General features: G+C 46.3%; 5 protein-coding genes across 8 annotated transcripts; 2 read left to right on the forward strand and 3 right to left on the reverse strand.

The window, feature by feature from the left end:
* Positions 1–2,045: 2,045 nt before the first annotated feature.
* Positions 2,046–4,336, forward strand: LOC143516347 (RNA-binding protein 48-like). Its single transcript, XM_077007898.1, has 5 exons — positions 2,046–2,118; positions 3,089–3,279; positions 3,356–3,501; positions 3,593–4,164; positions 4,277–4,336. The coding sequence occupies exons 1-5, from the start codon at positions 2,089–2,091 to the stop codon at positions 4,334–4,336; spliced, it is 999 nt and encodes a 332-aa protein (XP_076864013.1). The 5' UTR covers positions 2,046–2,088.
* Positions 4,337–6,559: 2,223 nt separating this feature from the next.
* On the reverse strand, positions 6,560–8,931 carry LOC143516885 (calaxin-like). 2 transcript variants are annotated; one of them, XM_077008767.1, is made up of 7 exons: positions 7,962–8,931; positions 7,769–7,801; positions 7,511–7,666; positions 7,329–7,433; positions 7,099–7,250; positions 6,878–6,982; positions 6,560–6,737 (listed from the first exon to the last, which is right to left on the reverse strand). In XM_077008767.1, exons 1-7 carry the CDS (start codon positions 8,026–8,028, stop codon positions 6,678–6,680), a joined length of 678 nt encoding a protein of 225 aa, XP_076864882.1. In that variant the 5' UTR covers positions 8,029–8,931; the 3' UTR covers positions 6,560–6,677. The 2 variants fall into 2 exon arrangements, with proteins under 2 accessions (XP_076864882.1, XP_076864883.1); XM_077008768.1 differs by lacking the exon at positions 7,769–7,801 and having other exon boundaries at positions 6,570–6,737; positions 7,962–8,926.
* An 844-nt stretch (positions 8,932–9,775) lies between these two features.
* LOC143516873 (peroxisomal ATPase PEX1-like) lies at positions 9,776–15,111 on the reverse strand. Of its 2 annotated transcripts, XM_077008746.1 has the most exons (16): positions 14,970–15,111; positions 14,760–14,900; positions 14,569–14,652; positions 14,182–14,296; positions 13,408–14,096; positions 13,169–13,288; positions 12,911–13,034; positions 12,488–12,594; positions 12,275–12,369; positions 11,890–12,022; positions 11,673–11,769; positions 11,407–11,577; positions 11,159–11,313; positions 10,541–10,730; positions 10,179–10,313; positions 9,788–9,928 (listed from the first exon to the last, which is right to left on the reverse strand). In XM_077008746.1, the coding sequence occupies exons 1-15, from the start codon at positions 15,075–15,077 to the stop codon at positions 10,252–10,254; spliced, it is 2,391 nt and encodes a 796-aa protein (XP_076864861.1). In that variant the 5' UTR covers positions 15,078–15,111; the 3' UTR covers positions 9,788–9,928; positions 10,179–10,251. The 2 variants fall into 2 exon arrangements, with proteins under 2 accessions (XP_076864862.1, XP_076864861.1); XM_077008747.1 differs by lacking the exon at positions 10,179–10,313 and having other exon boundaries at positions 9,776–9,928.
* A 202-nt stretch (positions 15,112–15,313) lies between these two features.
* On the forward strand, positions 15,314–16,879 carry LOC143516348 (RNA-binding protein 48-like). The gene is made up of 5 exons (XM_077007899.1): positions 15,314–15,433; positions 15,632–15,822; positions 15,899–16,044; positions 16,136–16,707; positions 16,820–16,879. The coding sequence occupies exons 1-5, from the start codon at positions 15,329–15,331 to the stop codon at positions 16,877–16,879; spliced, it is 1,074 nt and encodes a 357-aa protein (XP_076864014.1). The 5' UTR covers positions 15,314–15,328.
* Positions 16,880–19,102: 2,223 nt separating this feature from the next.
* LOC143516886 (calaxin-like) lies at positions 19,103–21,192 on the reverse strand. Of its 2 annotated transcripts, XM_077008769.1 has the most exons (7): positions 20,505–21,192; positions 20,312–20,344; positions 20,054–20,209; positions 19,872–19,976; positions 19,642–19,793; positions 19,421–19,525; positions 19,103–19,280 (listed from the first exon to the last, which is right to left on the reverse strand). In XM_077008769.1, the coding sequence occupies exons 1-7, from the start codon at positions 20,569–20,571 to the stop codon at positions 19,221–19,223; spliced, it is 678 nt and encodes a 225-aa protein (XP_076864884.1). In that variant the 5' UTR covers positions 20,572–21,192; the 3' UTR covers positions 19,103–19,220. The 2 variants fall into 2 exon arrangements, with proteins under 2 accessions (XP_076864884.1, XP_076864885.1); XM_077008770.1 differs by lacking the exon at positions 20,312–20,344 and having other exon boundaries at positions 19,113–19,280.
* Positions 21,193–21,278: the final 86 nt, after the last annotated feature.

A 21,278-nucleotide genomic window follows, 5' to 3' on the forward strand; every position in this document is an offset into this window, starting at 1 on the left:
TCTGGGAATCAGGTTCAGGCTTCTGTACCGTCAAGATGAATTCAGATTTTCCTGAGGTGAAAACAGTACCAGATGGGTGGTAAAGAAAGAGCGTAGTTTATCCTGGCTTTGGGCTCTGCACTTTGGTATTAATGGTGGCAACGTCAGATTAAAAAGCTTCTTTATTTATGGTAATCTGATATCATTTGAAGATGGTAAAAATGAAACAGGCAGCCTCACACGCTACGTATCCTGCTACAGGATAAAAAATGAATGGCCTGATATTCTCTGAAATGAAAAGCAAGCTTTTTTATTTTCCCCCCTTTTGAGTTATTGAAAGTTGTTGATTTTGGTGTCAAAACAAAGATGGATCCAGGTAAGAACCTACCTTCAGAGCACTGCAGGAGGACGGTGCTCGTCTGCGCGGTCAGACACGCCAACGGCTGGTGACTCCGAGCATGCAGCCAACCGAGGAAGGCAGAACGAACATCCTCCTCTCCCTCACTCTCAGCCTGCAGAGAGACAAAACCAAAACAGGAAGGCACCTTGTTTCAATTCCAGACTAAAATGAACATCTCACAGCTACTACATCAGTAAAAACCTGGTATATGCTTCCGAGAGGTAGAGGAAAGAAAGATTCACTCACTAATGGCTGTAGTGGCTGGAGTGAAATAGCCAGTGCCACCTCTGGGATACATTTCACTGGACAGACTTTCACAGCAGAATGTGGGTCCACGCCCAACCTTGTACGTAACACGCTCGGAATCTGGATTAAGAACAGAAGGACCATCACAGCTGAAACACTGTTGAGTTGTTACGATTTTGCTGTAGAATCATCTTCTGAGTCTGATCCAAGATAAGAAGTTGCCACTTTAAAGTTCTCACCCAAACTTTCCCGCAGTAGATTTCTCCCATTCTGAAGGACCTTTGATCCACTTGCAGTTTCTCTACATTATGGCAAAGTATCCTGACCACCACAGGCTCCTCCCTGGGGGTTTCTGCATCTTTTTCAGTCTGAGAGTCGTTTCCACCCTTTCTCCTCTCTGCTGCTTGCTTGGCTTGCTCCCTCACTTCTTTAGGAGAGTAGATTTTAGAGAGTCTACCATAGGTTAAGACCGCCTGTCCAGTACTCCAATGGTCACGTTCCAGATGGTCCCATGGTAACAGGTGAACATCTCCATAACTTGAGTCCAGGTGGCTGATAGCCCCTGGTGGAGATCCACAAACTCGAAGAATACAGTCCTGGAAGATGGCAGGTATGGTAGGGACTTCTGGAATCTCTTTCACGGGTTCAAATCTGCCTGGGAACATGTATCTCACCAGACCCCTCAGATCAGCTACTCCACCCCAGTGGCCTGCCCGATTGTTAAAGGACTCATGGAGAGAGTCTGTTGTTATGGAGGAGGTGGATGTGAGGTCACAGTTCTGCTCCCTCTGCTGGACTGGGCTGCTTGGATCTGGACCCACTGTGGTCACGTGGGGAATCTGTTTGCCTCCACGTGGAAACTTGGGGGAGACCACCAGTTCAGTGTACCGCTCCAAACGGCCATATGGCACAGACGGCGACAGGGAGACTACATGGATAAGACAGACAAATCTTCAGTTTGTACTTCAGAGATTAAGATCACTGCTTTATTTCAAAGGTCTGGGGATACTAACTTATCTTGATGTAGATGACAGTGCGTTGGTCAACCCATACGGGGAACACCCCATCACTGAATACTATTCGGATCTGGTCTAAAAGGTGCTGCTCCAAACTGGTGCTATGAAGCTCCTGGAAACAAAACCAGTAAATTAAAGCTTCTAGGTAAGAAACTACAATGTACAAGGTAAGATACATATAGATATTAAACACTGTAGTAAAGTACGCTAGATTTTCAGACATATGGTGTTTTGGACAGAGGTCCTTCATCAGCTGTGCAAGCAAAGTGCTTCTGAATTAATGGGAACTAAGAGGAGCCAGTTTGTATATTAAAAGTACATATATGTATGTATACGTGTGTGTATTTTTTATGCACTTTGCTTCTACAGCAAACTGGGGCTTACCAATATCTCCCAGTCATCTGAGGAGAGAGGCTCTACAAACACTTGGTGAACCGGCTGCACCTGATGACATGGTCGCAGGGATCCCTGAAACAGGTCAAGCAGCAGATCACTCCTTCACTCCCACAACCAGTAACAACGCTCATGACAAACGTCTCCAAACTTCTGGCTAGCACGTTAACACGCCAAGTCACCTGCTTCCCTTCCTGAAAGCCCAGTGTCTCCCCCAACTGTCTGCTCAGCTCAACTCTGTGCTCCTGGGATGATGTCCGGCCCTTTGTCCAGCTGAGGAACACGGGTCTCTCGAGTCCACACGAGAGCTCCAGAACCTGGTTCTACAGATGACAACAGAATTAGATGGAGTTGAGCATGCTAAGAACTCACACTAGATATTAAACACGCACCTCCTGCAGACAGAGCTGAGTGACTACGTTTGCAGACAAGTGCAGAAAGCAGTTTTTAGAGTTGTTAAAGGCCAGAGTAATTGGTTGTACGCCATAGCTCCCCAGCATTGCATGTGACAGAAAGAAACCTCGCTACTTCGGGATGATTACGCCAAGTATCTAGCTAGCTAATGTTAGCCTGTGTGTAAGACACATGCTAGACATGTCAGTGGTCTATGGCAAACACGACCACTCGAGCTGCCGAGTACTCGATCAACGGTTGCTCAATCATGTAGCAGATTTTGAAGAGTCCATTTTTCGCTGGATAAATATATATATTGTTAGACTGTTGCGACCAAAATATGTACTTATAAAATTATATGGCAATTAAGTGTAAAGCTCAGTTGTACAAACATCATCAACAACAAAACGTCTGCAGCTCACGGCCAAAGTATAGGGAGGGAAGGAAACCAAAAGCTGTCAAAGTTTAATTTCTTCTTTTTTATCGTAAACCTACAAAAAAGTTATCTGGATTTACTAGAATCGTCTGTACATTAGCTGCGGTGGCGTGCTAGCTAATGAGGCAAACATCACCGACATTAATATCTACATATTTGTATTCCTGCGGTTAGAAGACTTTTTAAAATCACGTGTCAATTGTGTTTTGTCCTGCTTTTGTTTAGGTTTACACAATTAACCTGGAGTCTCGGTTTTTATTGGTGCAAGGAGTACCTGCTATTGGTGTGATGGCTGAGCTGGTACAACTGTTTGCTCTTTATGGAGTCATTGAAGAATACAGACCACTTGATGAATACCCAGCAGAACAGTTCACTGAAGTTTACCTGCTCAAATTCCAAAAGCTTACAAGTGCAAGGTAAATAATATGACAAATAACACAGCTGGGATTGTTTTATTAAAAAATATATAACAAGGTGTATTGTTCTAATCAGGGCAGCCAAACGCAACACTGATGAGAAAAGCTTCTTTGGAGGGCTGCTTCATGTGTGCTATGCACCTGAATATGAGACTGTAGAAGACACAAGAAAGAAGTTACAAGACCGGAGGAGGTATGTGAACAGGGCAACTAAAAAAACAGGTAGGATTCTCATAGTTTGTTTGGGATCTAATTACATTTTGAAGTTATGTGACCAATTTCTTGAAAATATGTAATGTCCCATTTATTACAGACAAGCAATCTCACCAAGAACAATCCACAAATACAACAAATTCTGCATGTGAAGAGGCACACGTATTGTCTGCTTCTGAATCTGAAAGTTCTCAGAGAATCCAAGGAGAGGTCTCTAGTTTTGACACTTATTCTGAATTTCCACTGTTGCCCTTACCACCCCAGCATGATGCCCCTAAGCAATATTTCTCTTCTAAAGAATCAGTTAAATCTCAACGCCTACTAGTAAAAAAATTACCTACAGAGGATAAGATGGGATCTCTACATAGTTTCATCCCTGGCACAGACCTTTACAAACAGAACTCACACAAGCCAAATCTGGCATCCCATGGCTGTGATGGAGTGACGGGCAAAGAAAAACAAGTTCCATCAGTCACTGCACCAAGGCTTATACCAAGGACAGCACATTTGGAGAACAGGAAGAGGAAAATGGAGGAAAGTCTGGACTTAATGGGTATAGCAGACAAGAATGCACCCCTGTATGGACCCAAACTTCCAGAACCACCAAAGATGGATATGGAAGATGATTCATTAAACATAACTGCTAATTTAATTAGGCAAACAATGACAAAGGTTGGTATTGTGATTTTATTAGTTGTTATATGAATGTGACATAAATCGTAAATGTTTTGGTGCAATGGTTAATATAAAGTCTTTGAAATTGTTTTTTTTTTTTCCTTTTAAGGTTGCATCAGATCCCCCTCAGAGTAGAACCACCACCACAAAGCCACGGCTGTCACGTTGAGGACCCCGGCCCCTCCCTTTTGGGCGTGTGTCAACGTAGTCCACGTGCTTTGTCTGCGTCAGTGTATATACGTGGGTAGGGTTTTGTTGTGTGATTAATAAGTCTCACCTGTGAATCGTCTCGTGATCACGTGGGGCTACTGTGGTTTGTCTATTTAATGTGCGCTCGCGCAGTGTCCTGTGCTCGTCGTTGTCTAAGTCTACACGTTGTGTGTACCTGTTTAGTATTCGTGCGCCGATTGCGCAATAATTGTAAAATAAAAGTGACGTCTGTCAAGACGAAATACGGATTCTGTGTCTCGTCCGTCTGTCACCGCCCAGCGTCACAGAACGACGAGCCGACCAGAGACACCCGAACATGCCAGGATACGCCACCCGGCCTAAGAAGGCGTTGCGTCCCAGCAAAAGGCACCACCGCTCCTCCTCCTCGCCCCCGCGCCGCATACCCTCGCCGACTCGGGAACAGCTGATGTCAGACCCTGTATGCGCCCTCCAGCTGACCTCAGCCCAGAAGGTCGAGGAGAGAGACCCTGATCTAGCAGAGATCTTCCGGCAGGGCGCGGTAAGAATCTAGAGGGAGAGACACGCTCCTCCAGCCCGCGCTCTCTCGCCTCTGAGGGTGGGCTCGTTCGTCATGGGTGCTACCGAGTCCACCCCAGAGAGCGAGTTCGGAGAGGAGGACTCCGAGGAGGAGCAGGAGGAGGAGGGTGACTACCCCCCCTCGATGAATGACGCATCCACGGTGGACTATGGTGGAGAGGAGGAGGACTACCCCCCGTCTCTGGACGATACCTCCACCGTGGACTACTGTGGAGACGGAGAGGGCTACCCCTTGTCGCTGGAAGACGCTTCCGGACGCGACTACGGGTCAGAGGAGGAGGAGGAGTCCGAGGAAGAGGACTACCTCCCTCCGCCCGTTGGTTCCTCTTCCGTCAAAGGGGAGGGGGAAGAGGTCGACATCGGAGACTACCCTCCGTCGGAGCACTCGGCAGACCCCGCCGATTACGGTGAGGAAGAGGAGGAGGAACGTCCGTGGTCCGTGCACTCGGACGTCTCAGAGTGCACGGACAGCGACGTGTACTCCGAGGAGGTCAGTCCACCCCCCTCTGAGTGTTCGGTTGGGACGGTAAAGGGAGGGTGGAGTGCACCCTCCGGTCGCTCCGGAGGAGATAACATGGACTGCTCTCGGGGTGGCAGTCCGGAGCAGCCCATGAGTTGGAGCCGGGGCAGCGAGGCGGAAGACATGGAGGTGGAAGAGCCCACAGCCGACTCCGGAGAGCGGTCGCGAGGCGAGAGGGACATCCCCTACGACCAGCTGGGGGGAGAGTCCGCCCGCCGCGCTGCGCAGGGCACGTCCGCCCGCCGCGCTGCGCCGGGCACGTCCACCCGCCGCGCTGCGCCGGGCACGTCCGCCAGCCGCGCTGCGTCCGGTGGAGGGACTGCAGGAGGAGCACCGCCACCCGCAGCGCCTACTGCACCAGTAGCTCCCGACCTCTCGTCCCTCATCACTCTCCTGCTGGCGCGCAGCCTGGCGCCCATGTCGTGTGTGTGTGTTCCCGTGTTTGTCAGTCTTCCCCTTTGTTTACCAAACCCGTTTTTCCCTCTTGTGCCACTGTGTGTGAACGTGCCTGTGTGTGTGTTTGTGAACGTTCCGTTTAATGTGTCTTCCGTCTTTTCCCCCGTCTTCCCAGGGAGGGTGTTCTAGGCGGTCCGTGGCGGACGCTTCACCAAGGGCGGTCACCTCCCAGACGCAGGACTGAGCGCGTCGGATCCGCCCATCGTCGTGGGTTCGGGGCACTCGGTCCTGTTGGCACCCCGGGACGGGTAGTGCCCTTGGAGGGGGCGTCTGTCACGTTGAGGACCCCGGCCCCTCCCTTTTGGGCGTGTGTCAACGTAGTCCACGTGCTTTGTCGGCGTCAGTGTATATACTTGGGTAGGGTTTTGTTGTGTGATTAATAAGTCTCACCTGTGAATCGTCTCGTGATCACGTGGGGCTACTGTGGTTTGTCTATTTAATGTGCGCTCGCGCAGTGTCCTGTGCTCGTCGTTGTCTAAGTCTACACGTTGTGTGTACCTGTTTAGTATTCGTGCGCCGATTGCGCAATAATTGTAAAATAAAAGTGACGTCTGTCAAGACGAAATACGGATTCTGTGTCTCGTCCGTCTGTCGCCGCCCAGCGTCACAACGGCGAAGAATTTAATCACATTTTATCCCACCATTTCTACAGCAATACATTATTTTAAAAGCATTACAATGTGTACTACCTCAGAAATGAATGCTTTACTGGTGCAGAGTTTTGTTTTAAAATAAATTTTGTTTATTTTTTATTATTACACATTATTCAAGTGAATCTGTGCTCCAGTGTGTCTTGGAATGCATGCTGCTCAAAAGCCTGTATACTCTGTAAAACAAACAAAAGGATTATTAACTAATGTATTTATTATCATTATATATTATTCTATAATTTTAAACAGCTGCAACAAGAACCTTTAAAGTGAAATGGCACATGTAAACCTTAAAATGTGTATTTTGTTATTTCACCTTTGGATCAGGAAGACATGTTCCAAAAGCCTCTAATAGCAGATTTTCATCTCTCACAGCCTTTTCGAAGTCAGCATATGAAAGTCTGCTGTCATGGTCATAATCCTATATGTCCAAATCAAATGCAGATTAAATAATCAAACCCATTCACATTAACTGAACTACGCAATTCAATGTCTGACAGCTATTTTCATAACGTGACTGCCCTGTATTTGTATTACCATTTTCTTCAGTGCTATTTCCACTAGGTCCTTAACGCCCTCATCTGGGTCTTCCTCAGTTGGTTGTCTGGTCAGGCTGTCCTTCAACATGTGAAACATTTCTTCCCGGGATATGTAACCATCTCCGTTCAAGTCGTATACGTCAAAACAGTCTAGTCATGTCAAAAAGAGCCATGGCGTTAGAACTATGGGATCATTATTCCTTAAAAAGCATCTGCTTACCATCTTACACTTGATCTTTTCCTCCAAAGTCCCTCGAAGGAAGACAGCCAGTCCCTCCAGCCACTCTTTCACACTGATGTAGCTGTCGTTGTCCTTGTCAAATGCGCGGAAAACTGTGCGCCGTACAATGATTACTAGACATTCAGTTACACCGCAGGCAAACCTCCAGCTAAGACACCTGTACCCGTACCTCTGTCCATCATCATGTCGTCCGTCAGTCCAAAGGTATTGTGCAATATGTATCTGAATGTGCTGCGGTCCAGACCGGTCCCAACCTTTCTCTCGGCCTGGTCTCCCAGTAGTGTGTTGTACAGCCTTATGAGGCATTCTGCCTCTGTTTTATTAACTGGACAAGAGTATTGAGGTTCAGTTTATAGCTCACACTTTCTAACACGCTTGGTAATTTCAGAAAGGGATCCTATTAAAATGAAAGATGATGCAAACTCACATCTCACTCCACAGAACACCGACTTAACGCAAACTAGGTTTAAAGAAGCCAAATGAGCTAAGGGCTAGTTCAGTTAGCTTTAGTTCATTTAGCTTTAGTTACCTGCTGGCTAGTTAACCTTGCTGACTAACGGGATAATAAACAATACCATGACAAACGAGTATTTCCTCAAATCAATAATTTCAGTACTTACAATGTTTAACGTGTTTAGACAAAGTTTCGGCCAAGTTTTGAATTAACTTCTTGCTCATTGCCGACATCGCTGATGCTTTGAAAGCGCAGACGGTGCTGTTGTCATAGAAACCTCAAGCCAAGCGCACGTGCCGGAAGAATCGCGGGAACCTCGATAGACCGTCACTGAAGAGCTGTCGTGTCTACCATTTTTATTTGGATTTTGGTGTACCAAAAGCTTGCGTTAATTAAAGACCTGAGAGTATGGAAAGACTACATTTGTTCACAAATTAATTCGACAATTAATCATTAGTGACAAAATTTACTGTGTCGAGAAAATGTTTAAGAAAATTAGAAACAGTTTAGCAGGTGAAAACACAAGCCCAAAATACATGTTCAGACAAACTCATTACTAGGCCTCAGGGAGCCAGCATTGATATATGAAACGATTCATCTGGACTGATACATTGGTTTCAGGCATTATCTTTATGTAGACAGTAGCTATACACATAGAAAAATAGTAGCAACATCATCCAGTGTGAATCTACACACACTGCTCTCACTGGAGATGTGAAGGAAGAATCTCTCAGCAATATAGCAAATATCTGATGGCAAGCTTGTGGATTTAAATGCATTACAAGGATAAATGCAGTTTTCTTATTCATTTGTGAATATTAAATATTTTCCTATTGATTGAGCGTGGATTTCAAAGGAGCAAAGCCTTTGTGTGGGGACGAGCAGGGACACTTAAAAAGTTTTTCTTCTTGCACTGGGAGAATGTAGGGTTACAGTCGTAGCCGTATTCACAGCAGTGTTTCCCATCTTTACAACATTGACCCTTCAAAAGAGAACACAGAGCAATGGAAGACAACACAAACCAAAAACAATGCCACTCGAAACAAGCAAGCTTAACAGTACATACCACCATACCATTATATGGTCCCCTAAATATATACCATATATAGTTATTGCTCTATAAATCAGTTTATAGAGAATATTCATATGAATGAGAAGTTTACCAGAGGATATGGGCAACATCCCCACTGGCCGGTTGGTGCCTTGCAGCAGGTGTGCCCAGCAGGACAGTAGAAGCGACTGCTACACCGTATGACCCCAGCCTGCATTAGATGTAATAATGAGAAATCAATTCAATGTACAGATGGAAAAAATTGTTAAAATGTGCTTGCTTCTATAATGCACATTGCAATACAATAATTTGTACGGATTGAAATACGGATTTCAGATTAAGGATGCCTGCACCCAAATGTAGCAGAAACTAACAGTGTACACTAACAGGCTAACAGTCAATTCCCTGACCGTTGATGTCAATGAATTATTTTTAAAAAATTTATTTAAAAAGAAAATTAGTACATGGTGTATGTAAGAATCATTAAAAGTGTTCTCAGAAATGTAAACATGTACTATCTTGGACTAGAACATCCATACTGGGCTCTTCTGGACATGTTTTCCATCACTAAATTAGTAAATATTGAGCTTTGAAATCCATTTGATTTGTTTTACAGATTAAATTGTTTGTTTGTTTCATAAAGCCAAAATCAGTTTCTGTTAGGATGTGCAATATAATTTCCTTCCTTCAAAACAAGGGGTTATGCCACGATTTCAAAATATCCAGTAATCACCACCCACTGGTAGTTGGCAGTCATTTAGAGGTGGTACAATTACCACCAAACGTCAGTGTTGCCATGGGTACAATGTTACCAGACACTGACATACACACTGTGAATCGTGCATACAAAAATACTTTGTAAAATCAATTAAATTAACTGGATCATAGGGGTCAGTAGACCAGAAATTGCCTACAGACTTTACCTGAGGTGAGAGAGAGATTTTCTTGGGCTTTTCAGCTGGTATCTGAAGGGACGAGGGGAATCTGTACCATGGTACTCCATTTTTCACACAGTTCTTTGTCTCCGGGTCACAGCGATAGTCTTGTGGACAACAGTGGGCCTTATCTAAACAACAGACAGCCTAAAAGAAGACATTCATTACTTTTTAATTAGCATTTACTTACAACATATTGACACAGTTCCACATAGAATGTTTGAGTTCAGGCGATTTCAGGTGACGCCTCAGGCTACCACAGTGTAGTACAGTGTAGTAAAGTCCTCTTCATTTTGTTACATGCTCTTTTGAACAGATCCCTTCACACCTATCTGAGCATCACCACATTTTTTACTACACTCCAGAGTACTTGTGAGACAGTGTAATGTACCCTTACAGAGGGATACGGGCAGCAGGCATATCCTGTATTAGTTAAACAGCATGTATTTCTCTCCTGACATTGTCTTCCATCAGGACAGTGCACAGCGCTGGTGACCAGCCCTGCCATGAGCAACAATATCATGACAGTCATCTGGAGGGAAGAAAAACACAAAACCAAAGATTTGACAAGCACTACAGGACGAAAAGTCATGTGCTGTGAATCTCCTTTTCATTCTAAACAGTTATACCATCAAATACTCGGGAACTATTGATATAGAACACACGCACACCTGAGTGACGATACGGCATAGCTGTACACACCCTCACAAGAACATCGCCTGCATTACAGCTGGAAGGGGAGACTAGATGAACGCTTGCCTTCACTGGTGCCATCGCCTCGGCCGTGTACAGCACTGGCATGGACAGCTCGGTCCAGTAGAAGGTTCAGGTCTTGAGGAAGGTAGCCCTCGGTTTTCATGGCGATGCCTTCCAGATCAAGGCCTGAACAGTCTTCAGGTGTGATGTTCTTACTGTTCATCAGAGATCTAAGGATGTCCACTCTCTGGACCTGAATACCCCACCATACAGATTTCATGTAGCTACATACAAAAACTAAACAACTTAGCAAATAATGCAAAACTTTATTTTGAATATAATTAAGTCTCAAGTCATCAAAGACACAACTGCAGCCTCATTTCTTGATCTTAAGAAAAATAAAAAGCAAACAAACAACAAAAAAACAGTAAACCCATATGGTCATATGTCAACACAAAGTACGATCAAGAATGTAAGCAGCTTTGTGACCTGGTCTGGTGTGGGGAGCTTTGTGAGCTGACCTGGTCTGGTGTGGGGATCTTTGTGAGCTGACCTGGTCTGGTGTAGGGATCTTTGTGAGCTGACCTGGTCTGGTGTGGGGATCTTTGTGAGCTGACCTGGTCTGGTGTGGAGATCTTTGTGAGCTGACCTGGTCTGGTGTGGAGATCTTTGTGAGCTGACCTGGTCTGGTGTGGGGATCTTGCAGAAGCTCTGAAAGAAGTGGGAGCCCTGCACTTGCGTCAGCGTTGGGTGAAGAGACTGCTCAGTCTGTGCCGTGACCAGCAGAGCTACAAGACTGCATCGCACCACCGCCTCGTCCACCAAGTCCATCAGGCCTGTGCAACACACCCAGACACACGAGGCCTCAGTCAGACCACAGCGCTCCAACGATTGAACCCATTAGTGGAAGTGGGTGAGGGGTCCCCTACCCTGCGCGATGTGCAGACGCAGTACAGCCTCCTGGCCCTGCTCTTGCTCGGCCGTGGCGGCTGCCCCCGTCACTTCATCCAGGTCATCCAGAAGGACCACAGAAGGCTGCCTCCACATTGCCTGCTCAAAAACCTCCCCCAGCCTCTGCCTCACCGTGTCCGCACGTTTGCCTGAAATACGTAGAACGCCGTAAGCCCTGAGCATTGAAGTTTGCTCCTCGCGTGTGCTAGGACAGAAAAGCAGGACGCACGAATGTTCGTGGTACCTTTGAGCTTCCTGCAGTCCAGCACCTCGACGTGGGCGTCCATCTCCTCCGCTGCCTTCCTACAGAGAGCCCTGGAGAGAGTAGTCTTTCCACTGCCCTTTAAACCGCCACAAGAGATCAGTCATACCATTAGTCACTCAAATAGTACGTACCGAAACATAAAAACAACAAAAAACATGGTGTCACTACAAGCACGAGTCTAGTGTCACATGGTCACCTTGGCTCCTGAGATGAGAAGGGCCCCACTCCGGAGGCCAGGGCCCATGGACACGAGCTCCCAGCAGAGGGGGCCTCTCATCAGACTGTGGGAGATGTGCTCCATAGCAGTAGCAACCGCCTCCTCCACCCCTCTGGCCAGGGGCCCGCAATGCACAAAAGGCACACCCATCAAGAACTCCACATATGTGGGACATCGTTTGCCCTGGTGCTCATTTGTCTGCCTTCGCCACTGTCCCCCACTTCTCCCAATTCAAGTTTATAACATTTGTGTTCACTTTCGATAAATACCTTAATAACCTTAGCAAAAGTTTATGTGCATTTTTTGTAGGGTTTCTGTGGTTTTTACAGTTGTGAAAGTAGTTCAGACAATACTTGTGACTTACCCAAGAGAACTCAGGGAGGGAGAGTCAGCGAGAGGCGATTCATCACCAGAGCGTCCTGCAGTCGTGGGGTCTAAAGGCGCACACTCCTTCATTACCTATCTCCAAACAACACATATGGAATGTAAACAGGAATATGCAGAGAAAGCATATAGGAATAAAAAAAAAAAAGATGCAGAGAATTCAGGTTTTCCATTCATTGATGCATCACGGTACCTGGATGTCTGCCTTGTAGAGCACACCAGTAGATAAGAGGAAGAGCTTATCCTTGGTCTGGGAATCAGGTTCAGGCTTCTGTACCGTCAAGATGAATTCAGATTTTCCTGAGGTGAAAACAGTACCAGATGGGTGGTAAAGAAAGAGCGTAGTTTATCCTGGCTTTGGGCTCTGCACTTTGGTATTAATGGTGGCAACGTCAGATTAAAAAGCTTCTTTATTTATGGTAATCTGATATCATTTGAAGATGGTAAAAATGAAACAGGCAGCCTCACACGCTACGTATCCTGCTACAGGATAAAAAATGAATGGCCTGATATTCTCTGAAATGAAAAGCAAGCTTTTTTATTTTCCCCCCTTTTGAGTTATTGAAAGTTGTTGATTTTGGTGTCAAAACAAAGATGGATCCAGGTAAGAACCTACCTTCAGAGCACTGCAGGAGGACGGTGCTCGTCTGCGCGGTCAGACACGCCAACGGCTGGTGACTCCGAGCATGCAGCCAACCGAGGAAGGCAGAACGAACATCCTCCTCTCCCTCACTCTCAGCCTGCAGAGAGACAAAACCAAAACAGGAAGGCACCTTGTTTCAATTCCAGACTAAAATGAACATCTCACAGCTACTACATCAGTAAAAACCTGGTATATGCTTCCGAGAGGTAGAGGAAAGAAAGATTCACTCACTAATGGCTGTAGTGGCTGGAGTGAAATAGCCAGTGCCACCTCTGGGATACATTTCACAGGACAGACTTTCACAGCAGAATGTGGGTCCACGCCCAACCTTGTACGTAACACGCTCGGAATCTGGATTAAGAACAGAAGGACCATCACAGCTGAAACACTGTTGAGTTGTTACGATTTTGCTGTAGAATCATCTTCTGAGTCTGATCCAAGATAAGAAGTTGCCACTTTAAAGTTCTCACCCAAACTTTCCCGCAGTAGATTTCTCCCATTCTGAAGGACCTTTGATCCACTTGCAGTTTCTCTACATTATGGCAAAGTATCCTGACCACCACAGGCTCCTCCCTGGGGGTTTCTGCATCTTTTTCAGTCTGAGAGTCGTTTCCACCCTTTCTCCTCTCTGCTGCTTGCTTGGCTTGCTCCCTCACTTCTTTAGGAGAGTAGATTTTAGAGAGTCTACCATAGGTTAAGACCGCCTGTCCAGTACTCCAATGGTCACGTTCCAGATGGTCCCATGGTAACAGGTGAACATCTCCATAACTTGAGTCCAGGTGGCTGATAGCCCCTGGTGGAGATCCACAAACTCGAAGAATACAGTCCTGGAAGATGGCAGGTATGGTAGGGACTTCTGGAATCTCTTTCACGGGTTCAAATCTGCCTGGGAACATGTATCTCACCAGACCCCTCAGATCAGCTACTCCACCCCAGTGGCCTGCCCGATTGTTAAAGGACTCATGGAGAGAGTCTGTTGTTATGGAGGAGGTGGATGTGAGGTCACAGTTCTGCTCCCTCTGCTGGACTGGGCTGCTTGGATCTGGACCCACTGTGGTCACGTGGGGAATCTGTTTGCCTCCACGTGGAAACTTGGGGGAGACCACCAGTTCAGTGTACCGCTCCAAACGGCCATATGGCACAGACGGCGACAGGGAGACTACATGGATAAGACAGACAAATCTTCAGTTTGTACTTCAGAGATTAAGATCACTGCTTTATTTCAAAGGTCTGGGGATACTAACTTATCTTGATGTAGATGACAGTGCGTTGGTCAACCCATACGGGGAACACCCCATCACTGAATACTATTCGGATCTGGTCTAAAAGGTGCTGCTCCAAACTGGTGCTATGAAGCTCCTGGAAACAAAACCAGTAAATTAAAGCTTCTAGGTAAGAAACTACAATGTACAAGGTAAGATACATATAGATATTAAACACTGTAGTAAAGTACGCTAGATTTTCAGACATATGGTGTTTTGGACAGAGGTCCTTCATCAGCTGTGCAAGCAAAGTGCTTCTGAATTAATGGGAACTAAGAGGAGCCAGTTTGTATATTAAAAGTACATATATGTATGTATACGTGTGTGTATTTTTTATGCACTTTGCTTCTACAGCAAACTGGGGCTTACCAATATCTCCCAGTCATCTGAGGAGAGAGGCTCTACAAACACTTGGTGAACCGGCTGCACCTGATGACATGGTCGCAGGGATCCCTGAAACAGGTCAAGCAGCAGATCACTCCTTCACTCCCACAACCAGTAACAACGCTCATGACAAACGTCTCCAAACTTCTGGCTAGCACGTTAACACGCCAAGTCACCTGCTTCCCTTCCTGAAAGCCCAGTGTCTCCCCCAACTGTCTGCTCAGCTCAACTCTGTGCTCCTGGGATGATGTCCGGCCCTTTGTCCAGCTGAGGAACACGGGTCTCTCGAGTCCACACGAGAGCTCCAGAACCTGGTTCTACAGATGACAACAGAATTAGATGGAGTTGAGCATGCTAAGAACTCACACTAGATATTAAACACGCACCTCCTGCAGACAGAGCTGAGTGACTACGTTTGCAGACAAGTGCAGAAAGCAGTTTTTAGAGTTGTTAAAGGCCAGAGTAATTGGTTGTACGCCATAGCTCCCCAGCATTGCATGTGACAGAAAGAAACCTCGCTACTTCGGGATAATTACGCCAAGTATCTAGCTAGCTAATGTTAGCCTGTGTGTAAGACACATGCTAGACATGTCAGTGGTCTATGGCAAACACGACCACTCGAGCTGCCGAGTACTCGATCAACGGTTCCTCAATCATGTAGCAGATTTTGAAGAGTCCATTTTTCGCTGGATAAATATATATATTGTTAGACTGTTGCGACCAAAATATGTACTTATAAAATTATATGGCAATTAAGTGTAAAGCTCAGTTGTACAAACATCATCAACAACAAAACGTCTGCAGCTCACGGCCAAAGTATAGGGAGGGAAGGAAACCAAAAGCTGTCAAAGTTTAATTTCTTCTTTTTTATCGTAAACCTACAAAAAAGTTATCTGGATTTACTAGAATCGTCTGTACATTAGCTGCGGTGGCGTGCTAGCTAATGAGGCAAACATCACCGACATTAATATCTACATATTTGTATTCCTGCGGTTAGAAGACTTTTTAAAATCACGTGTCAATTGTGTTTTGTCCTGCTTTTGTTTAGGTTTACACAATTAACCTGGAGTCTCGGTTTTTATTGGTGCAAGGAGTACCTGCTATTGGTGTGATGGCTGAGCTGGTACAACTGTTTGCTCTTTATGGAGTCATTGAAGAATACAGACCACTTGATGAATACCCAGCAGAACAGTTCACTGAAGTTTACCTGCTCAAATTCCAAAAGCTTACAAGTGCAAGGTAAATAATATGACAAATAACACAGCTGGGATTGTTTTATTAAAAAATATATAACAAGGTGTATTGTTCTAATCAGGGCAGCCAAACGCAACACTGATGAGAAAAGCTTCTTTGGAGGGCTGCTTCATGTGTGCTATGCACCTGAATATGAGACTGTAGAAGACACAAGAAAGAAGTTACAAGACCGGAGGAGATATGTGAACAGGGCAACTAAAAAAACAGGTAGGATTCTCATAGTTTGTTTGGGATCTAATTACATTTTGAAGTTATGTGACCAATTTCTTGAAAATATGTAATGTCCCATTTATTACAGACAAGCAATCTCACCAAGAACAATCCACAAATACAACAAATTCTGCATGTGAAGAGGCACACGTATTGTCTGCTTCTGAATCTGAAAGTTCTCAGAGAATCCAAGGAGAGGTCTCTAGTTTTGACACTTATTCTGAATTTCCACTGTTGCCCTTACCACCCCAGCATGATGCCCCTAAGCAATATTTCTCTTCTAAAGAATCAGTTAAATCTCAACGCCTACTAGTAAAAAAATTACCTACAGAGGATAAGATGGGATCTCTACATAGTTTCATCCCTGGCACAGACCTTTACAAACAGAACTCACACAAGCCAAATCTGGCATCCCATGGCTGTGATGGAGTGACGGGCAAAGAAAAACAAGTTCCATCAGTCACTGCACCAAGGCTTATACCAAGGACAGCACATTTGGAGAACAGGAAGAGGAAAATGGAGGAAAGTCTGGACTTAATGGGTATAGCAGACAAGAATGCACCCCTGTATGGACCCAAACTTCCAGAACCACCAAAGATGGATATGGAAGATGATTCATTAAACATAACTGCTAATTTAATTAGGCAAACAATGACAAAGGTTGGTATTGTGATTTTATTAGTTGTTATATGAATGTGACATAAATCGTAAATGTTTTGGTGCAATGGTTAATATAAAGTCTTTGAAATTGTTTTTTTTTTTTCCTTTTAAGGTTGCATCAGATCCCCCTCAGAGTAGAACCACCACCACAAAGCCACGGCTGTCACGTTGAGGACCCCGGCCCCTCCCTTTTGGGCGTGTGTCAACGTAGTCCACGTGCTTTGTCTGCGTCAGTGTATATACGTGGGTAGGGTTTTGTTGTGTGATTAATAAGTCTCACCTGTGAATCGTCTCGTGATCACGTGGGGCTACTGTGGTTTGTCTATTTAATGTGCGCTCGCGCAGTGTCCTGTGCTCGTCGTTGTCTAAGTCTACACGTTGTGTGTACCTGTTTAGTATTCGTGCGCCGATTGCGCAATAATTGTAAAATAAAAGTGACGTCTGTCAAGACGAAATACGGATTCTGTGTCTCGTCCGTCTGTCACCGCCCAGCGTCACAGAACGACGAGCCGACCAGAGACACCCGAACATGCCAGGATACGCCACCCGGCCTAAGAAGGCGTTGCGTCCCAGCAAAAGGCACCACCGCTCCTCCTCCTCGCCCCCGCGCCGCATACCCTCGCCGACTCGGGAACAGCTGATGTCAGACCCTGTATGCGCCCTCCAGCTGACCTCAGCCCAGAAGGTCGAGGAGAGAGACCCTGATCTAGCAGAGATCTTCCGGCAGGGCGCGGTAAGAATCTAGAGGGAGAGACACGCTCCTCCAGCCCGCGCTCTCTCGCCTCTGAGGGTGGGCTCGTTCGTCATGGGTGCTACCGAGTCCACCCCAGAGAGCGAGTTCGGAGAGGAGGACTCCGAGGAGGAGCAGGAGGAGGAGGGTGACTACCCCCCCTCGATGAATGACGCATCCACGGTGGACTATGGTGGAGAGGAGGAGGACTACCCCCCGTCTCTGGACGATACCTCCACCGTGGACTACTGTGGAGACGGAGAGGGCTACCCCTTGTCGCTGGAAGACGCTTCCGGACGCGACTACGGGTCAGAGGAGGAGGAGGAGTCCGAGGAAGAGGACTACCTCCCTCCGCCCGTTGGTTCCTCTTCCGTCAAAGGGGAGGGGGAAGAGGTCGACATCGGAGACTACCCTCCGTCGGAGCACTCGGCAGACCCCGCCGATTACGGTGAGGAAGAGGAGGAGGAACGTCCGTGGTCCGTGCACTCGGACGTCTCAGAGTGCACGGACAGCGACGTGTACTCCGAGGAGGTCAGTCCACCCCCCTCTGAGTGTTCGGTTGGGACGGTAAAGGGAGGGTGGAGTGCACCCTCCGGTCGCTCCGGAGGAGATAACATGGACTGCTCTCGGGGTGGCAGTCCGGAGCAGCCCATGAGTTGGAGCCGGGGCAGCGAGGCGGAAGACATGGAGGTGGAAGAGCCCACAGCCGACTCCGGAGAGCGGTCGCGAGGCGAGAGGGACATCCCCTACGACCAGCTGGGGGGAGAGTCCGCCCGCCGCGCTGCGCAGGGCACGTCCGCCCGCCGCGCTGCGCCGGGCACGTCCACCCGCCGCGCTGCGCCGGGCACGTCCGCCAGCCGCGCTGCGTCCGGTGGAGGGACTGCAGGAGGAGCACCGCCACCCGCAGCGCCTACTGCACCAGTAGCTCCCGACCTCTCGTCCCTCATCACTCTCCTGCTGGCGCGCAGCCTGGCGCCCATGTCGTGTGTGTGTGTTCCCGTGTTTGTCAGTCTTCCCCTTTGTTTACCAAACCCGTTTTTCCCTCTTGTGCCACTGTGTGTGAACGTGCCTGTGTGTGTGTTTGTGAACGTTCCGTTTAATGTGTCTTCCGTCTTTTCCCCCGTCTTCCCAGGGAGGGTGTTCTAGGCGGTCCGTGGCGGACGCTTCACCAAGGGCGGTCACCTCCCAGACGCAGGACTGAGCGCGTCGGATCCGCCCATCGTCGTGGGTTCGGGGCACTCGGTCCTGTTGGCACCCCGGGACGGGTAGTGCCCTTGGAGGGGGCGTCTGTCACGTTGAGGACCCCGGCCCCTCCCTTTTGGGCGTGTGTCAACGTAGTCCACGTGCTTTGTCGGCGTCAGTGTATATACTTGGGTAGGGTTTTGTTGTGTGATTAATAAGTCTCACCTGTGAATCGTCTCGTGATCACGTGGGGCTACTGTGGTTTGTCTATTTAATGTGCGCTCGCGCAGTGTCCTGTGCTCGTCGTTGTCTAAGTCTACACGTTGTGTGTACCTGTTTAGTATTCGTGCGCCGATTGCGCAATAATTGTAAAATAAAAGTGACGTCTGTCAAGACGAAATACGGATTCTGTGTCTCGTCCGTCTGTCGCCGCCCAGCGTCACAACGGCGAAGAATTTAATCACATTTTATCCCACCATTTCTACAGCAATACATTATTTTAAAAGCATTACAATGTGTACTACCTCAGAAATGAATGCTTTACTGGTGCAGAGTTTTGTTTTAAAATAAATTTTGTTTATTTTTTATTATTACACATTATTCAAGTGAATCTGTGCTCCAGTGTGTCTTGGAATGCATGCTGCTCAAAAGCCTGTATACTCTGTAAAACAAACAAAAGGATTATTAACTAATGTATTTATTATCATTATATATTATTCTATAATTTTAAACAGCTGCAACAAGAACCTTTAAAGTGAAATGGCACATGTAAACCTTAAAATGTGTATTTTGTTATTTCACCTTTGGATCAGGAAGACATGTTCCAAAAGCCTCTAATAGCAGATTTTCATCTCTCACAGCCTTTTCGAAGTCAGCATATGAAAGTCTGCTGTCATGGTCATAATCCTATATGTCCAAATCAAATGCAGATTAAATAATCAAACCCATTCACATTAACTGAACTACGCAATTCAATGTCTGACAGCTATTTTCATAACGTGACTGCCCTGTATTTGTATTACCATTTTCTTCAGTGCTATTTCCACTAGGTCCTTAACGCCCTCATCTGGGTCTTCCTCAGTTGGTTGTCTGGTCAGGCTGTCCTTCAACATGTGAAACATTTCTTCCCGGGATATGTAACCATCTCCGTTCAAGTCGTATACGTCAAAACAGTCTAGTCATGTCAAAAAGAGCCATGGCGTTAGAACTATGGGATCATTATTCCTTAAAAAGCATCTGCTTACCATCTTACACTTGATCTTTTCCTCCAAAGTCCCTCGAAGGAAGACAGCCAGTCCCTCCAGCCACTCTTTCACACTGATGTAGCTGTCGTTGTCCTTGTCAAATGCGCGGAAAACTGTGCGCCGTACAATGATTACTAGACATTCAGTTACACCGCAGGCAAACCTCCAGCTAAGACACCTGTACCCGTACCTCTGTCCATCATCATGTCGTCCGTCAGTCCAAAGGTATTGTGCAATATGTATCTGAATGTGCTGCGGTCCAGACCGGTCCCAACCTTTCTCTCGGCCTGGTCTCCCAGTAGTGTGTTGTACAGCCTTATGAGGCATTCTGCCTCTGTTTTATTAACTGGACAAGAGTATTGAGGTTCAGTTTATAGCTCACACTTTCTAACACGCTTGGTAATTTCAGAAAGGGATCCTATTAAAATGAAAGATGATGCAAACTCACATCTCACTCCACAGAACACCGACTTAACGCAAACTAGGTTTAAAGAAGCCAAATGAGCTAAGGGCTAGTTCAGTTAGCTTTAGTTCATTTAGCTTTAGTTACCTGCTGGCTAGTTAACCTTGCTGACTAACGGGATAATAAACAATACCATGACAAACGAGTATTTCCTCAAATCAATAATTTCAGTACTTACAATGTTTAACGTGTTTAGACAAAGTTTCGGCCAAGTTTTGAATTAACTTCTTGCTCATTGCCGACATCGCTGATGCTTTGAAAGCGCAGACGGTGCTGTTGTCATAGAAACCTCAAGCCAAGCGCACGTGCCGGAAGAATCGCGGGAACCTCGATAGACCGTCACTGAAGAGCTGTCGTGTCTACCATTTTTATTTGGATTTTGGTGTACCAAAAGCTTGCGTTAATTAAAGACCTGAGAGTATGGCAAGACTACATTTGTTCACAAATTAATTCGACAATTAATCATTAGTGACAAAATTTACTGTGTCGAGAAAATGTTTAAGAAAATTAGAAACAGTTTAGCAGGTGAAAACACAAGCCCAAAATACATGTTCAGACAAACTCATTACTAGGCCTCAGGGAGCCAGCATTGATATATGAAACGATTCATCTGGACTGATACATTGGTTTCAGGCATTATCTTTATGTAGACAGTAGCTATACACATAGAAAAATAGTAGCAACATCATCCAGTGTGAATCTACACACACTGCTCTCACTGGAGATGTGAAGGAAGAATCTCTCAGCAATATAGCAAATATCTGATGGCAAGCTTGTGGATTTAAATGCATTACAAGGATAAATGCAGTTTTCTTATTCATTTGTGAATATTAAATATTTTCCTATTGATTGAGCGTGGATTTCAAAGGAGCAAAGCCTTTGTGTGGGGACGAGCAGGGACACTTAAAAAGTTTTTCTTCTTGCACTGGGAGAATGTAGGGTTACAGCCGTA

Source organism: Brachyhypopomus gauderio, chromosome 6, assembly GCF_052324685.1.
Source record: "Brachyhypopomus gauderio isolate BG-103 chromosome 6, BGAUD_0.2, whole genome shotgun sequence".
NCBI lineage: Eukaryota > Metazoa > Chordata > Actinopteri > Gymnotiformes > Hypopomidae > Brachyhypopomus > Brachyhypopomus gauderio.

What these genes read in the sequence shown, in the direction of transcription:
- LOC143516348 (XM_077007899.1), top strand. Translation starts at nt 15,329, where the DNA reads ATGGCAATTAAGTGTAAAGCTCAGTTGTACAAACATCATCAACAACAA. An exon ending in CAAAAGCTTACAAGTGCAAG is followed by an intron (nt 15,823 to 15,898) that starts GTAAATAATATG and finishes TGTTCTAATCAG; the next exon opens with GGCAGCCAAACGCAACACTG. An exon ending in CAGGGCAACTAAAAAAACAG is followed by an intron (nt 16,045 to 16,135) that starts GTAGGATTCTCA and finishes CATTTATTACAG; the next exon opens with ACAAGCAATCTCACCAAGAA.
- LOC143516873 (XM_077008746.1), bottom strand. Translation starts at nt 15,077, where the DNA reads ATGCTGGGGAGCTATGGCGTACAACCAATTACTCTGGCCTTTAACAAC. An exon ending in CCCTCCCTGAGTTCTCTTGG is followed by an intron (nt 12,023 to 12,274) that starts GTAAGTCACAAG and finishes GCCCCTGGCCAG; the next exon opens with AGGGGTGGAGGAGGCGGTTG. An exon ending in TTCTCATCTCAGGAGCCAAG is followed by an intron (nt 11,770 to 11,889) that starts GTGACCATGTGA and finishes GGCGGTTTAAAG; the next exon opens with GGCAGTGGAAAGACTACTCT.
- LOC143516885 (XM_077008767.1), bottom strand. Translation starts at nt 8,028, where the DNA reads ATGTCGGCAATGAGCAAGAAGTTAATTCAAAACTTGGCCGAAACTTTG. An exon ending in CGACATGATGATGGACAGAG is followed by an intron (nt 7,434 to 7,510) that starts GTACGGGTACAG and finishes TACGGCGCACAG; the next exon opens with TTTTCCGCGCATTTGACAAG. An exon ending in CATGTCTTCCTGATCCAAAG is followed by an intron (nt 6,738 to 6,877) that starts GTGAAATAACAA and finishes TTTGTTTTACAG; the next exon opens with AGTATACAGGCTTTTGAGCA.
- LOC143516347 (XM_077007898.1), top strand. Translation starts at nt 2,089, where the DNA reads ATGACATGGTCGCAGGGATCCCTGAAACAG. An exon ending in CAGGGCAACTAAAAAAACAG is followed by an intron (nt 3,502 to 3,592) that starts GTAGGATTCTCA and finishes CATTTATTACAG; the next exon opens with ACAAGCAATCTCACCAAGAA. An exon ending in TTAGGCAAACAATGACAAAG is followed by an intron (nt 4,165 to 4,276) that starts GTTGGTATTGTG and finishes TTTCCTTTTAAG; the next exon opens with GTTGCATCAGATCCCCCTCA.
- LOC143516886 (XM_077008769.1), bottom strand. Translation starts at nt 20,571, where the DNA reads ATGTCGGCAATGAGCAAGAAGTTAATTCAAAACTTGGCCGAAACTTTG. An exon ending in GTCTAAACACGTTAAACATT is followed by an intron (nt 20,345 to 20,504) that starts GTAAGTACTGAA and finishes CTTTAAACCTAG; the next exon opens with TTTGCGTTAAGTCGGTGTTC. An exon ending in TTTGGAGGAAAAGATCAAGT is followed by an intron (nt 19,794 to 19,871) that starts GTAAGATGGTAA and finishes TGACATGACTAG; the next exon opens with ACTGTTTTGACGTATACGAC.